This window comes from Coccinella septempunctata, chromosome 9 (genome assembly GCF_907165205.1).
Source record: "Coccinella septempunctata chromosome 9, icCocSept1.1, whole genome shotgun sequence".
Lineage (NCBI taxonomy): Eukaryota > Metazoa > Arthropoda > Insecta > Coleoptera > Coccinellidae > Coccinella > Coccinella septempunctata.
This window is the reverse complement of record NC_058197.1, coordinates 15,448,061-15,463,729: the sequence shown is the minus strand read 5'-3', so window position 1 is coordinate 15,463,729 and position 15,669 is coordinate 15,448,061. Positions and strand designations below refer to the sequence as shown.

At 34.8% G+C, this 15,669-nt stretch overlaps 1 protein-coding gene across 1 annotated transcript; it reads right to left on the bottom strand.

Moving 5' to 3' along the window:
- Window positions 1-2,222: 2,222 nt before the first annotated feature.
- LOC123320490 (putative fatty acyl-CoA reductase CG8306) lies at window positions 2,223-12,858 on the bottom strand. Its single transcript, XM_044907823.1, has 7 exons — window positions 12,547-12,858; window positions 6,502-6,740; window positions 6,030-6,302; window positions 5,754-5,952; window positions 2,889-3,321; window positions 2,573-2,830; window positions 2,223-2,512 (listed from the first exon to the last, which is right to left on the bottom strand). The coding sequence occupies exons 2-7, from the start codon at window positions 6,736-6,738 to the stop codon at window positions 2,374-2,376; spliced, it is 1,539 nt and encodes a 512-aa protein (XP_044763758.1). The 5' UTR covers window positions 6,739-6,740; window positions 12,547-12,858; the 3' UTR covers window positions 2,223-2,373.
- Window positions 12,859-15,669: the final 2,811 nt, after the last annotated feature.

Here is a 15,669-nt window from a genome sequence, read left to right as displayed (position 1 = left end):
GCCCTGGAATATCCAATTAATTGATATCTCTCTGACTAGATCTCAGCATGTGTCAATAACCTCCCAAGTTTCAATAAATACCGTCGATGAGTTTGTCTTCGGTGAAATTTCGAAAATCACCCTGTAGCTTAGTTGGGAAAGTTAGAAATTAATTTTTCATATAGTCAATCCTATATCAGCTAGTTCTACTCTATCTCTGATGAAAGTATGTACTTGTTACTCCAGGGACACTCTGTATAACCCACATACCATAATTTATTTTTGTGCCTTTTTGACATGGGCCAGTTTTAACGACAAATTTCATGGTTATGATGGTTTTAACTATAGAGATCATATCTTGAAACCCATGATGAAACCCGAAAATCTTCTGCATGATTGCTATTGTTGAATTTTAAGAAATTTATTGAAGAAAAAAATTAGTTTAAAGATATATATTAAGGACTATTCCACAATAGGTGTAGGTACCTATATAGCGTTTTATAACGCATTTTTAGAGAAGGTAGTGAGCTTAACATGTGGTCATCAGGGACAAACTCTTTGATTTCCCCATCTTTTGTTCAAAGGTGAGTGAAAAGCGGAACTAAACCTATTAAAAATCAATTTTATAGATGGAGCTTTTTGGAATCCACTGTAGAATAGGTGAAATATTACATTTATAGGCGTTTAAGGTGAAGGTTATTCAACTATTCCAAGTGTTGGCGACCTTCTTCAAATATGTATGAGTAACCTGATGTAAACCAAACCAGTTCAATTCGTTTTCCACCAATTAAACCATCGATGAAAATGGAATTTCGCAATTTCTGTGATAACTCTATCTCCAGAACAAGATGATGGAATTACCTACGTTTTATAATTTGAATTGCAGTCTTCCAGATAACAAATTATTTATATCCAGGAAAACTATTGAGTACCTACAAGTATATTTTATTGAACAATTCTAATATTAAGATGTAAAAAAATCGTCATGTGTACATACACGAGCGTGTCAGATTAAGATACTGTATATGCCCTACGTGTCTCTGATAATAAATTCATGTTAATCTACAGTTTGCGTGGTGGGGCTATCCGTAAGAGTTTAAAATGATTTAAACAAAATTTTTCGAATGTATCAGATTTTCAGAGGATATGTTAATTGGACCCAAAGGAAGCTACTTTTCAAGAGACTGACAATTCGGATGTGAAGCAAGATCACAGCGGTCCTTTGAAAATGCAAAAAAAAATCGTTATCTGTGCTTACTCAAGCGTACATACAGATGGTTAATCTCGGTGTTGTAGACGTGTTGACCCATTAGTCTGACAATATTCAGGGGGAGTTTTCTTAATCTGACAGTTTGAAGATGATAACAATGCATTTTTTTTAAATATCTCCCTTCCTGTACCTCTAATCTTTTCTGTATTCATTATGAATGTTGTAGATGATAAAATTTTACACAACTTTTGTCTGAAGCAATTTTACATACTCCTAACCGTTTTCGAGTTAGAGGGCGACAAGGGCGAGGAGCTTAGCCACACATGCGAAAGACCAAGGTCAATGTAGAAACCCTGTCTAACGTACATCCTCTGCCATATATCTCGAAATCTTTTGGACGTAGAAAAAATTGCTTCGGACAAAATTTGTAGAAAATGTTATACTCTACAACTTTTATAATGAAGACGAAAACAGTTTGAAGCCCAGGAGAGGAGATAATTCAAAAAAACTGATTTTTGTGACCTTTATGGCCAATTTTTATTGCTTCGGCTTGCTGAAACTGTCAGATTATATTCTTTCCGTTATTCTTGAATCATTAGCTTCAGAATAAGACAAAAACGCCAACGCGCTCGAAAATATACACGTGACATTTTTTGGCAAGTTTGGCGCCCTCCCACACAATCTGACAGGCTCCAGTATGTACAATAATCGTTTTTTTTTTCACTTTTCTTACAAGGGGTTCTAGACAATTCCCCCTATATGTATGCAGGTCCAATTTTGGTCATCATCATCATCATCATCAAAATGACAGTTGATTGAAACTTCAGTGGGGAAACAAATTATAATATCAGCTAAGCTATTGCATTCTTTCAAGTCTAATTTCAAAAAAGTGACTTGAAATTCGGGTAGACTTCAAAAAATTTCTCACGAAATGAATTTTTTCAGAAATATATTTCGAATCAGGTGAATTCATAACTGGTGGTGGTCCTGAAATCATTGTAGGGGTATTGGGGAAGGTTAACAAAAAAAAACAAATTTTTTTTTATTTTATTGTCATGTTAATGCACTCATAACAGTGTAAATACTTACAGGTAGGACAAATTCATGTTTAAAACCCTTGAATTTAATATAAATATCACTTAAAATCTAGATAATTTAAAAAAAATGCTAACAAAAACGTAAATCTAAATGTAACTTTGGCCAATGTACGCCAACGGAATTATACCTAAAGCGGGCAAGAGGGAAATATTGAAGAGGAAAGAAAAACCTAACCAGATAATCAAATAAGCTCCAATTTGTCCCCCATAGTGCAGGGTTTTGAATCTGCAAAAAAATAGGAAATTTACAATTTTGTACAGAGAATCATCGATAAGATTCACTCACATTTGGTTCTTCTTCCTTGCTGCCTCCAAATTGCTCAGAGGTTCCTTGTTCAGGTAGACCCTGGTCCCTATGATCATCATCTTGAAGATGTCGGTCCAGACAAGTTTATTGAGGGTCACGTCGTAATCTTCCTGGTCCTTCAGCGACATCCACTGTTGCAACTTGTCCGTTTTCTCAGCGTGAAACAGCCATTCGGTGAAGATGAACTTACTGAGACGATCCAGCGAAGAGTTGACGTTCAAATGCAGCCTCAGCAAACTGAAAAAAGTCCTCCTGTATTAACGCGAAAAATCAAGAAAATTCGACGCTTCCTTACATTGGTTTACCCCCAGTCAACCTCACCATCTGGTCCAGAATGATGGCCGGTATGAAGTGCACGAAAATGGCGGAAATCCTGAACAGCCAGATGAAGGGCACGAACTTGAGGTTCGGATACCAGACGGCGGACATCAGGGGGTACTCTTGCAGGGTCTCGTTGATCTCGTCCTCGACCATGGCCCAGCAGAAGGGGTTCCTGGTGCTGGAGGTGGCGTGGTAGATTTCGACGGTCTTGGTTTTGGTCGCTGCCGCGTGGAAACCGGCTGCCAGGAGGGTGTTGACCACGATGTCGACCGGGATGTAGTCGTAGATCAGTTCTTTTCTCACTGGTAGTCTCCTGATGACGCCCCTACCCGCTCCCATGATGAAACCTTGGGGTCCGTTTTTACTGACGGTCCAACCTGGTGCGGGCTCTCTGAGGGCTCCCACAACTGTGAAGAAAGCAAGTCCCTCATCAATGAAGTTATCACAGAAGCAATTCATCATGATCATATTAACGGAGCTTGGCTTCGATGACATTGTCTTAATAGTAAGAGGTAAATTCGATGGCTCTCTCTAGAATCCACAACAGAAGGACCTCAGAATTATTGAGCAGTTATGGTTGTCAGTGAGGCTGAACATTATCCCAACCAAGACCCTTGAATCGCAAAAGAAACCTTCCAGCTGTGAGATATAGAAGAATGGAAGTCAGAAGTCAAATATCTAGGCCAAGACCACCCTTGAATCGCAAAAGAAACCTTCAAGCTGTGAGATATAGAAGAATGGAAGTCAGAAGTCAAATATCTTGGCCAAGACCACCCTTGAATCGCAAAAGAAACCTTCCAGCTGTGAGATATAGGAGAATGGAAGTCAGAAATCAAAAATCTAGGCCAAGACCACCCTTGAATCGCAAAATAAACCTTCCAGCTGTGAGATATAGAAGAATGGAAGTCAGAAGTCAAATATCTAGGCCAAGACCACCCTTGAATCGCAAATGAAACCTTTCAGCTGTGAGATATAGAAGAATGGAAGTCAGAAGTCAAATATCTAGGCCAAGACCACCCTTGAATCGCAAAAGAAACTTTCCAGCTGTGAGATATAGAAGAATGGAAGTCAGAAATCAAAAATCTAGGCCAAGACCACCCTTGAATCGCAAAATAAACCTTCCAGCTGTGAGATATAGAAGAATGGAAGTCAGAAGTCAAATATCTAGGCCAAGACCACCTTTGAATCGCAAAATAAACCTTCCAGCTGTGAGATATAGAAGAATGAAAGTCAGAAGTCAAATATCTAGGCCAAGACCACCCTTGAATCGCAAAAGAAACCTTCCAGCTGTGAGATATAGAAGAATGGAAGTCAGAAGTCAAATATCTTGGCCAAGACCACCCTTGAATCGCAAAAGAAACCTTCCAGCTGTGAGATATAGGAGAATGGAAGTCAGAAATCAAAAATCTAGGCCAAGACCACCCTTGAATCGCAAAATAAACCTTCCAGCTGTGAGATATAGAAGAATGGAAGTCAGAAGTCAAATATCTAGGCCAAGACCACCTTTGAATCGCAAAATAAACCTTCCAGCTGTGAGATATAGAAGAATGAAAGTCAGAAGTCAAATATCTAGGCCAAGACCACCCTTGAATCGCAAAAGAAACCTTCAAGCTGTGAGATATAGAAGAATGGAATTCAGAAGTCGAATATCTAGGCGAAGACCACCCTTGAATCGCAAATGAAACCTTCCAGCTGTGAGATATAGAAGAATGGAAGTCAGAAGTCAAATATCTTGGCCAAGACCACCCTTGAATCGCAAAAGAAACCTTCCAGCTGTGAGATATAGGAGAATGGAAGTCAGAAATCAAAAATCTAGGCCAAGACCACCCTTGAATCGCAAAATAAACCTTCCAGCTGTGAGATATAGAAGAATGGAAGTCAGAAGTCAAATATCTAGGCCAAGACCACCCTTGAATCGCAAAAGAAACCTTCCAGCTGTGAGATATAGAAGAATGGAAGTCAGAAGTCAAATATCTAGGCCAAGACCACCTTTGAATCGCAAAAGAAACGTTCCAGCTGTGAGATATAGAAGAATGGAAGTCAGAAGTCAAATATCTAGGCGAAGACCACCCTTGAATCGCAAAAGAAACCTTCCAGCTGTGAGATATAGAAGAATGTAAGTCAGAAGTCAAATATCTAGGAATAACCCTAGACCACAAGCTTCTGTGGATTAAGCATGCTGGAAATACCTCTAGTAGTGCAATAAGAGACTTGATGGCATGCAGAAATCTATCCGGTAAGACTTGATATGAAATAGGCATGTACAACAAGGTCTCACTCTGGAATCAAAGGAAACAAAGAAGCCAACACACTAGCCAGAAAAGGAGCACAAACGTCACATACTGAACCAGCCTTTCTGTGGTATAGGAAGATGCACTTTCAAGAAAGAGTTTCTGGAAAGGAAGAAACCAAAAGAGAAACACTCTGGAAATATCTTCCAGGAATGGATCATTCCTAAATGGTCCACTGGAATTTTAAAACAGCAAGACCTAAGAACTATTTGGATCTTATTATAAAGAAGCTCCCTGGCTTCCTCACAGGACATTGTCACCTGGAATATGATGAAAATGGGCTCATCAGAAACTGTCAAGTGTTGATTCTGGAAGAGGGAAGACTCCTGTTAACCTGGTCACAGAATGCCTGTAGATTGCAAGGCTACGAAAAGAATGTCTTGGAAGAGAAACTGGAGATACTGGGGATAATTGGAACTTTGTAGCTGGAGGGCAAGCTGTAGAGGACACAGTTGTTAGAACAGCCCTGATGAGGGGCACAATAGTCTTCAAGTTAAAAAACTATGAACCATACCTCATTATATACAAAAAAGCAATATTCTACTCACTCATGCTAGGTCGTACAATAGCACATGGAACTGTCTCTTCTATCCTTTTTATTTCGTGTTCTGCCATGTGTTTGGTTATGGTGTATGTATTGGGGTGGTCACCCAAGATCTCCGGTGTTTGTCTCTCCAATTCCTCGAAGCATAATTTCTTAACAGTGGCTATGAGTTCTTCGGATTCCATTGGTAGAGGATACAACTCCTAGAACAATTCAGTATTCAGCCAGATCAAGACTAGACTGAACAAAATCTGATCGAATTCCTTGTTCGATATATTACCTCGTACAACTCCAGTTTGAAGGAGTTAGCGTAGGCGCTGCTGACGTGTACCAAAGCGTCCAATTTTTCGCATTGCGTGGCTAGTTCCGTGACCCTTCTGGTGCCCAAAAGATTGATGTTGACTGTGTCTCTGAGACTATCTGCGAAATCTAAGGTGGCCGCTGAGTGGAAGATGACGTTGATGCTTTTGACCAAGAGTGCCCTGTCCTCCGTGGATAGGCCCAAGTTGTCAGCACCTACGTCGCCGGCGATCACTTTCACCCTCTTGAATACCTTGAAAACAAAGAAAAATAACCAAGGGTAGGAGCCAGAAACTTGAAAGCAAGGAAAAACGTGTGCAGGTTCGTCATCCTTGACTTATGAAGGTCTCAATTCTCAGGATGTGTATAAACCCATCAGAAGAGACCAATTCTTCATATCATTCGTTTATCAATGGTTTAAGATTGTAGCTTTCAAGTAAGATTCTTCTTACCTCTTCAACACTCTTCTCCTTCAACAGTTCCTCGAACACACTGTTTGTCTTGATGGTTTCCAGTCTTTCCTCGATCTGCTTGCCTCTTTTGGGTCTCATCAGCAGATAAATATCGCCATGGTTTGGTATTGTACGCAAGATCTTTTCCAGAAGGCACACGCCCAAGAATCCACTGCCTCCAGTTATAAAAATGTTTTTATCCGCGTAAAAATTGGCCAAGCCCTTTGCGGAAGACATGGCTGAAAACAAAATTGTGAAATTAACATTTATAAGACTGCTTTGAGGGGTTACAATTGAAAAGAAGTGGTGCTGAAACTGATCCTTGTGGAAGACCGGTTTTCAAAGTTTTGAAATTACTACTATTATCAACAAAAACACGGAAAAAGTTTGAAAACCAAACCATGTTGAGAGGCATGTATAGTTTGAGAAAATATTGCCTTTGGTGATCGCCACTTTCTTGCAAAAATTGTCCATCTATTGATGGTGGAAAATCACCACATGGTAGAAAAATCAAGTTGCCCTGTGTGTGACACTTCCAAAGTCACTGAGTTTATATTTACATGCAATATTGACCATGTTGAAAGTGACTCTAAGCATGAAGCATATTCTGGCTCCTCTAGTTATATCCTACGCAGGCTCTTGACCCAACATTGTATAAGAAATGGTCGCTGTAAGAAGTGAACTTTCTCAAGTTCAACGGTAACTTCCATTTCGTGAAAATCTCAACTTTCTTATACTATATTCAGGAAATATTGCATAACTGTATGTGCTACTACATGCGAAGTACTTATTATCTCACCATTTTGCGGTGTTTCAGGTACAATGTTGTCCATCATTATACTTCTACAGTTAACGAGTACGCTAACAAACGCTATTTATTTAGAAATTTCATTCTATTTGGATTTCTACACTGCAAATAATAAACTATAATAGGTTCTTGGAAGAATATTGTGGACGTGACCATATTTAAAATTGTACGGCAATTTTTCTAATGAGACACGGTTCAACTAGCGAAATAGAATACATAGTAAAGTTGAGAAAAAGAATAAAACTCTTGTCAGCAGTGGGATTCTAACCCACTCCCTTAGAGAGGACCATAACCTGCAGAACACGCAATTTTTACTTGAATCTGGCGCCTTAGGCCGCTCGGCCACCCTGACCTATATCCCATAGTCGGATATGTTCCGTAATGCAATAGGGAAATACCTTGAAAAAAAATTGTATTGTGAGATCAAATAAACCAAGTGATATCTAAATAGAAATATTTGCCAGATGGCGACTTATCTCTTAGGCGAAACACGGGCAAACTATAGAGGTGTAAAATTGATATATTATTTTCGCATAAATACGAGTTTGCCTGAAATCTGTTGTGGGCGATATGAATTTTTCAGTGCTCCATAAATTTTGCATTAAATCCCACTTGAGTTGATTGTCGAGAACAATACGATATACGAGGGGTGTTCATTTTTAAACGGTTGATATATTTTGAAAATTAACTACAAAATGCAGAAGAATCTTTTATTTTCATTCCATGTGACAAAGAAATCAACTCTGTTGGCTGTAGGTACTGAAGTTATTTGAACCCTGCAACAATATAATTAAAACTGAAATACATATTATTTTTTTAGTTGCACTGTGTCTGACGTGCATTCTTAATTTGTTTTTCTTTTATTCTCAATAATATTCGAATGCGAAAAAATATGTTAACTGCATTAATATTCAAAAAACAAAGGAACAAAGTCCATCCATGGAACATATAATTTTTGTCACACACCTAAATAAGTAACATTCCAATTTATCTCCTGTAGCTTGGGTTTATTTTTATAAGATTAATTTCTACAGGAACGAAGGGTCCAAATAAAACAAATTCATACGCCTGCCGAATTTCTTTGTTTATTTTTTGAAATATGTAGATCAACTTCTTTCGAAATTTTTTTAGTAGTGGAATTAATTACAAAAGACATATTTCCTGAGGGGAAAATTTCGTATCACAGAGTATTATACAGTTTGATCGCTATAAATTAATTAAGCCTCGAAAATTGGTAGTTACCATGTTAATTTCTTTGATCTGGCTGATGTGGAAACTGATTCTCACTAAATATTCTTTAGGTGCGACATTCATTATTCTATAATGAGGGCCATTAAAAGGATTTTTTATTGTTCTTCGAAGCGAGTTATTGAAAAAGCCTCAATTTCGAATTCGTAACCCTGAAAAACATTTATGGATGAAAAAAATATAACCTATAGACGTCACAAACTAATTGCATCCGAAACTGTATATTTATGATTATACGATATGAATAAAACAGATAATTTCCACAAGGATCGCTCAAGTTCATTATGGTATATTGATCGAATTTTGGTGAAAGTGTTGATTTTCTGAATTTATTTCAAAATCATAACTGAAACATTGGACATTGGGTTTATTCGGTTAATATCACGACAAAAATTTATCATTCTTCGTATATTGAATTTATGGAAACGAGGTTAAAATAGCTCCTGAGTTGTCGGCATTGTGAAAATAATGAAACTCGAAGGGTTTCTTTGAGAATACTGATCTGATTAAGAACTAAGAATAGTAAGAATATAGGTATAACTGACACTTCGTCAATTATTCGAAAAAAATAATTATACACATTGATAATCAGTTGTCAAATTAACATTAAAATATTTCATAAATTGAGTCTTGATTGTACGAAATATATTTAAATAATTAAGTCCTAATTGTACGTAATAAAAATATTCATAAGTATGTGTAAATTATTCTTTTATTGATAGTATTTCCAATAATTAACCCTGTTATAATCGAGCACGATAAAAAACTGAAATCATGCTTGAAACATATGTATATATAGATTTCCAAGAACAAATTAAAATGCTACGAATTTCACAAATTTTTCAACATTTTTAAACTTTCTACTTTCTGATAATTCCTGGAGTTTTCCAATCATTTTCATGAAATGTTCGAGTGAATCTGAATGAAAGGAGAAATTTCATTAAAACACATTTGTAATATTACTGGAGGAATGGAATATTGATTAATGAGTTGCAGCACTTATATTTGTCCCTTCAATTTTAACAAAATGCACTCAAGTTGGCCAAGATGGAATGCTATAGAACCAATTCAAATGGCGTAAACTTCCATTTGTTGAATATTAATTTTGATAATAACATTATCAGCCTGTTGGAAATGATGGATGATCTAATGATGGGATGGAAAAAGTATATGAAATAATGAAACCATAAAAAAGCTTCATATCGACTATCTCAGTGAATAGACGTGCATATAAAATTGGTAAAATAATGTAAGTGTCCATTCTCCAAAGTGAGTAATTTGGATTTAAAATTCGAAGGCAAAAACAACAGTTTTATCGATTTTTTTTTGCATGCACAACGATTTAACGATATTGGTGGAAAATATTCTTACCCGAAATGGCTCAAGATTGAATTTAAATGCAATAATTCTTCTACTGCATGCTGAAAAGAAAGCCAATTTTCCATTGATAGATAGATCGATAGATGGTTGATTTATAAAGCGACAATTGTTATCTTGTTTCCGCTCGAACTATTATTATAGCCTTTTTAATTGTAAAAAATAATGCAAACATTAAATTATCCACGAAAGATCATCCCATTCACAGTAAACAAATATTATGCATTGCCTCATATCATAATAATGAATATTCCGCTTGATAAGTATATTTTGCAGAAACAACAATCACTTAAAATGCCTCAATGAATGATAATAAATTTCCTTTTAAAATAATTGAATTTCAGTATGAAACAGCAGAAAATTCTTCTTGAGACATATAGATAAAAAAGCATACGAGTAAAAGAACATATGAACAATTTCCGCATCGCATTACAGATGAGAAGTAAATAATAAAGTAACCAAAGAAATAAAAAAATACAATATGGTTACTCAAAACAAGAATTTTCTACCTGCTAGAGGGGATTTCCGGAATTTATTTTACGGTGTGACTCCGATCCGAAATTATTAATGTGTGGAATTTGCAATTTTTTTCCGTAAACTAATCGTCAAAAAAAACTTTTGAAGGTCAGTTCAAGAGATGTTCTGACTGCGATCAAATTTCGTACATAATTATCGATGATTTGAATGATATCACGAAAATAAGGTAATGACAATATCGTATCGAAAATCATGTAAATTGATCGAGTCAAAATTAAAATCCATAGTTTGGCGTAAATTATACGATTTAACAATGTGTGTAGCACCATTTAGTGCTAATTATTCTGTTATAATCAATGAACATTTGTTCATTTCTTGATGGGTGTGATTACATTATTCTTTGAGTTGTGGTTTAACTCATTTCCATTTGAAAATAATTTGTATTATTCTTATCTTATTTGTATCAATTTTCTGGCTATTTGGCGACAATTCCATGCAAAGCCAAAATGCTTTTCGCGAAATTTTAGTGTCTTTATTGAGTAGTTGTAATATTCTTATTTCGCATATTCTGTATTGTTATAGGTATAAAATATCAGATTTCGTACGAAATAAAATACAATAATAAAATGTTATTTTATTCAATTTATACATTTATAAAATGAACATAAATTCACCACAAAATCAGATTTGGTTCTTGTAATAGAACTTGAGTATTCTTTCACAAGAAAAGTGTTGCAGTAAGAAATTTATGTTTGCAGCAGTTTTCAACCAAATGAAATTCAGTTTTAGTTGGTTTCACTGAAACTGACCTAAAATTCACACAAATACTTTTGAAATCTTTCTGAAATTTACACGAAATTTCTTGTCCACCTTAGGCCATACTGAATTTCTTGACAGGCCCTTTTATACAGGGTGTAAATGAATAATTTCCAATGAAAGGCAGTTTTTATTTATTTTTATTAATTAATTGAATTTGATTTTTTTATTTTTATTTATCAGTGAGTCACATAGGCAGAATTCATCTTCGAAATTGAATATTTCGGAAATCTAGTTTATGCCTCATATGTGTTCTGTTTACTCATCTACAATAATTAATTCTAAGGAAAATCCTCGACATTCCAATACATTCATTCTTGCCTTGTCTTTTCAAGAAAGGAAATTACAATATGACTTTGACAGATCAATTTTGGCATTGTTATAGAAGGACCCCTCATGAGTGTTGATTTTCCTTGACCATTCTTCGATTCTTCCCAAAATGAGGATTCAATTTCACCTCTGTCGAGTAAGAATGACGCAAGTCATTAAGACGGAAATCCACGCAGACTTTGAGAATCCACTTAAAACCTGAATTTATTGAACTTTGAACGGAATCTTGTTGTCGATTCGTTTTAAAATTCGGTGGAGATCTTGTTTCTCAAAGTTATAATTGGCTCTGATTATGTTTAAAATTACATCAATATCCGTTCGATGTTCATGATCCTCAGAATTGTGTTTTCGGTGAAAAATGTACCATTAAATCATGTTTCACCTTGAAGAATATTCCTGCATTCTTTGTATTCTTTCGTTATGCTTTGAGATTTCTAGGCTCATAACCTGTTGCACTCTTGTGTCCTTCACAGACGCTTATAGGCTCATACTTGTAAAACAACATGAATAGTGATTTTAATCGCTTTTTTTTTCTTTTTATTCAGTTTCCTCGAATTGTTTAAGTTTCAAACAAATTACTTCAGTGCATTTGCAAAAAATTCAAAATTTATATTTGATTTCTCGAGTAGTTTGAAGAAACGACCCAATTTAAAACCATTTGGAAGAGCTTGTTATCAATTTCCACCTGCATAATTGGTGCATAATTAGCAATACCTTTCCACTATTTTCGAGGAAGGCAATAAATATATCATTTTAACTACACTGGCACTGAATAACTGGAAACATTTATGTGTTTGGCTTTTCAACAATTCTTTGAATCACCACAAAAATCACCAATCTCTGTGAGGTGTGAAAAACATGAGAATACTCATTTAGCTTGAAATTTTCCATTCCTTCGATAACAATTAAATATAACATATATGTATTAGTCATACCGTCAAACATAACCTATAAAACACCGGTGATAATAACAAGTCGATTCTACTCACTTGTTCCTGTTTATCTGTATGATAATAGAGGATATCGCCACCAGACCACAAGGATGAGATTCGAAAGTTGGAAAACTGATAGGGGACAAAGATAGAGATTGCACAGGATCACTGACTTCTGATTTACTTATGTATGAATGAACCACAGAACAGCGCGGGACGATCTGATGGGTGAATGTAATCGAAGTTCTAACCTAACACGTATACCAAACATTAAATTCCCACTCCAAAGACTCACTTCCTATCCTACGACTACTGACTTGGAAAACGATAAATGGAGAATACCTATATGTATTCAGTCGAGATGTTGAATGAGGAACATTGAACAAAAGATTCCAGCTGCATCAGTCTCGGTAAAGAGACTGAAAAAAAAAAAGTGGAATGGAAAAATTATTGTTGCAGACATTAAAACGAGTTTGTTCAAGGTGGTTGCGATTTACAGTCTGGAATCGGAATTCCAGGTTTCAAATAGGTGATGATAATCACCTAATTTTTCAATATTCACTTAAATTTCAAAATATTTTCCCTTTCGTTAATTAGTTGTAATATGACGCTCGTTATTGCATTAATAATCTACTTTCGCGTACTGCTATCACGTTTTAAGGTGACTAAATGATTGCAATTGAGTATAAGTCGATAATGAGGATCAGATCTACATTTATACTTTTCATCATTTAGACATAAGTATAAGAGAAGTCGCATAGAATGTATCACGTTTCTTCATTCCCTTATTCCACCTCTCACCACACCTAATCATACCTAACCTAACACTACCTACCCTAATCATGCCTAACCTAATCTAATTATACCTAACCTAACCAAAACTGACGTTAACTACCCTAAAACATCTAAAAAGCTAAACTAAAGTTGAATATATACGACAGACATACCCACAGAAAGATAAATCAACCTAACCTAATCCTAGCATATTCATACCTTATCTAATATACTCAACCTTACCTAAACTAACTTCATCTAACCTAAATTATCTAAAACCTAAAGTTGTAGAAGTTTTATATATACCTGAAATACCTACCAAATCTAATCTAACCTAACTAATTTGCAAATTCACCTACAAGTCGAATTGAAGGAAAATCTGGAAGGATGTGAACCTGACTAAAAGGTGAATCTAAAACTTAAAGTTTACTCATTTAAAAGGCGAATTAATAAAGACATATTTATTTATGTGCAAATACTATCGTACACAGGATGTACTATGTATGATATAATATGACAGAAAGATTAAGTTTTTTTTTACTAACGTTATTCTAATGGAAGAATTCATATTCGAATTCAATAATGTAACAAATTCTTTATTCCATCCATCAGTTAAAAACTTAGAAGAACTAAACACCAGTACCTCTATCAGTCATGTCATAAGAAATTTCCTGAAATTTACTCAGTTGAAAATGAATAAATGAATAATTAGTTGAAAATAAAACCTTTTTTTATTGTAATAGCAAATAACAATAATTGTCTGCATGCCGTCAATCTTCTTAAATAATAACTAAAGTTATCCAATAATTTTATTTTTGTTGTTGAATTCTTTTAGCCAATTAGAATTTCTCCAGTTACTGGAAAATATAAAGAAATTTATTTGAGAAGACAGCCCTGGAAGAATTTTTCCTAAAATATTCAATATTCTAGAAGATAACAATGGGTCATTAAATCTCGAACATAATTCATGTTTGAATGGGTGCGTGGTACAAATTCAGATGGCAGATAATATTGCATTTCGTTGGCGTGAACGTAAATTATTCACCATAACGAATTATATTGGAAACTAATATTACTCGAAAAATTTTTTCAAGTTCCAGAAAGAACTCACAAAAATATTGAAAGGATAAAGACGATTTCTTCAATAAAAATAAACGTCTAAAGAAGAAATATGAGGCTGCCGAAGTAGAAGCAAGGAAAATTGTATATTTCGATTTTTTTTTAGTGAAAAACCTTTTTATTCGACTAACCTACCAATTATGAAGATGTATAAGTTTGAAATAGATTGACTTGAATAACCATCATCGTTTATTCACACAAAATATTACAATAAGTATAACAAGGACTAAATTTTGTAAATAAACATTAGCAGAACACACAGAAGCAATAAATGTTGCTTGTACGTGGTAAATTTGTAAATTTTAAGGTTTTCAATAATAAAGGATATCAAAAGCCATAGTTTCCAAATATCAATCTATGTACAAAATTTCAATTTGTTTGAAACATATAAAAGTAAACGATTTAATACTATAAAAAACTACAAAATCATCAAAAACATTGGAGTTGTATGGGAGGGTATACAGTGAATCCAAGGTGCTACAAACATATATTGAGTCAGATGTTAAATAATCACAAAACAGAGATTTGTGAGCAGAAAATTAATAACTGAGTAAATTACATCGGGTATAAATAAAATCACATAAGAGTGAAACAAAAATTAAACTTGTGAAGGCGTATGAAAAAAATTATTTGGAATAGCCAAGGTATAGACGATGTCTATACCTGACTGAAAATGGCAAATTTTCAAAATCATACTGTTGATTACCGATATATTTTTGAAAAAGTCTCAAAAACTACCTCAACTTTTGTGGAACAATATACGTACGAACGCCACTGGTGGAAATTAAAAAGAAGTGATACATTAAAAAATGCCTCTTGATTTATAGTACATGTATGACAAATTTCATTGAAATATCCGAATTGGTATTGGAGATATTAATAATGAATGATTGATTTTTGAAAACTTTACCACCCAGTAACTCAGAAAGTAAAACGTTTAAGACATATGATCATATGAAGTTTTTTTCTTAATATGGACCCAAAAAACACTTCCATAAATATTGACATTCAATTAGGAAACACCCTCTATACAGGGTGAGTCTTTGACTCGTACAAATATTTTAACAGCAGATTCTAGAGGTGAAAAGAATCGGCTCAGTTCAAGAGATACAGGCTGTTGAATAATCATTAAAAAAAAAAAAAATCTCGCAAACAATTTTATCGAATGAAATGAATTTAGGAATATGGTTTTTCATTTATTTGTTTAATCTTTTCAAAACAAGTATCACCCACTTCTACCAAATTTCTCATTATGACCATTACGTGCCATACAATATCAAAAATTCA

Coding starts and splice junctions, on each gene's coding strand:
- LOC123320490 (XM_044907823.1), bottom strand. CDS start 6,738: ATGTCTTCCGCAAAGGGCTTGGCCAATTTTTACGCGGATAAAAACATT. Junction 5,953..6,029: donor TCAAACTGGAGTTGTACGAG/GTAATATATCGA, acceptor GAATTGTTCTAG/GAGTTGTATCCTCTACCAAT. Junction 2,831..2,888: donor TTGACTGGGGGTAAACCAAT/GTAAGGAAGCGT, acceptor GACTTTTTTCAG/TTTGCTGAGGCTGCATTTGA.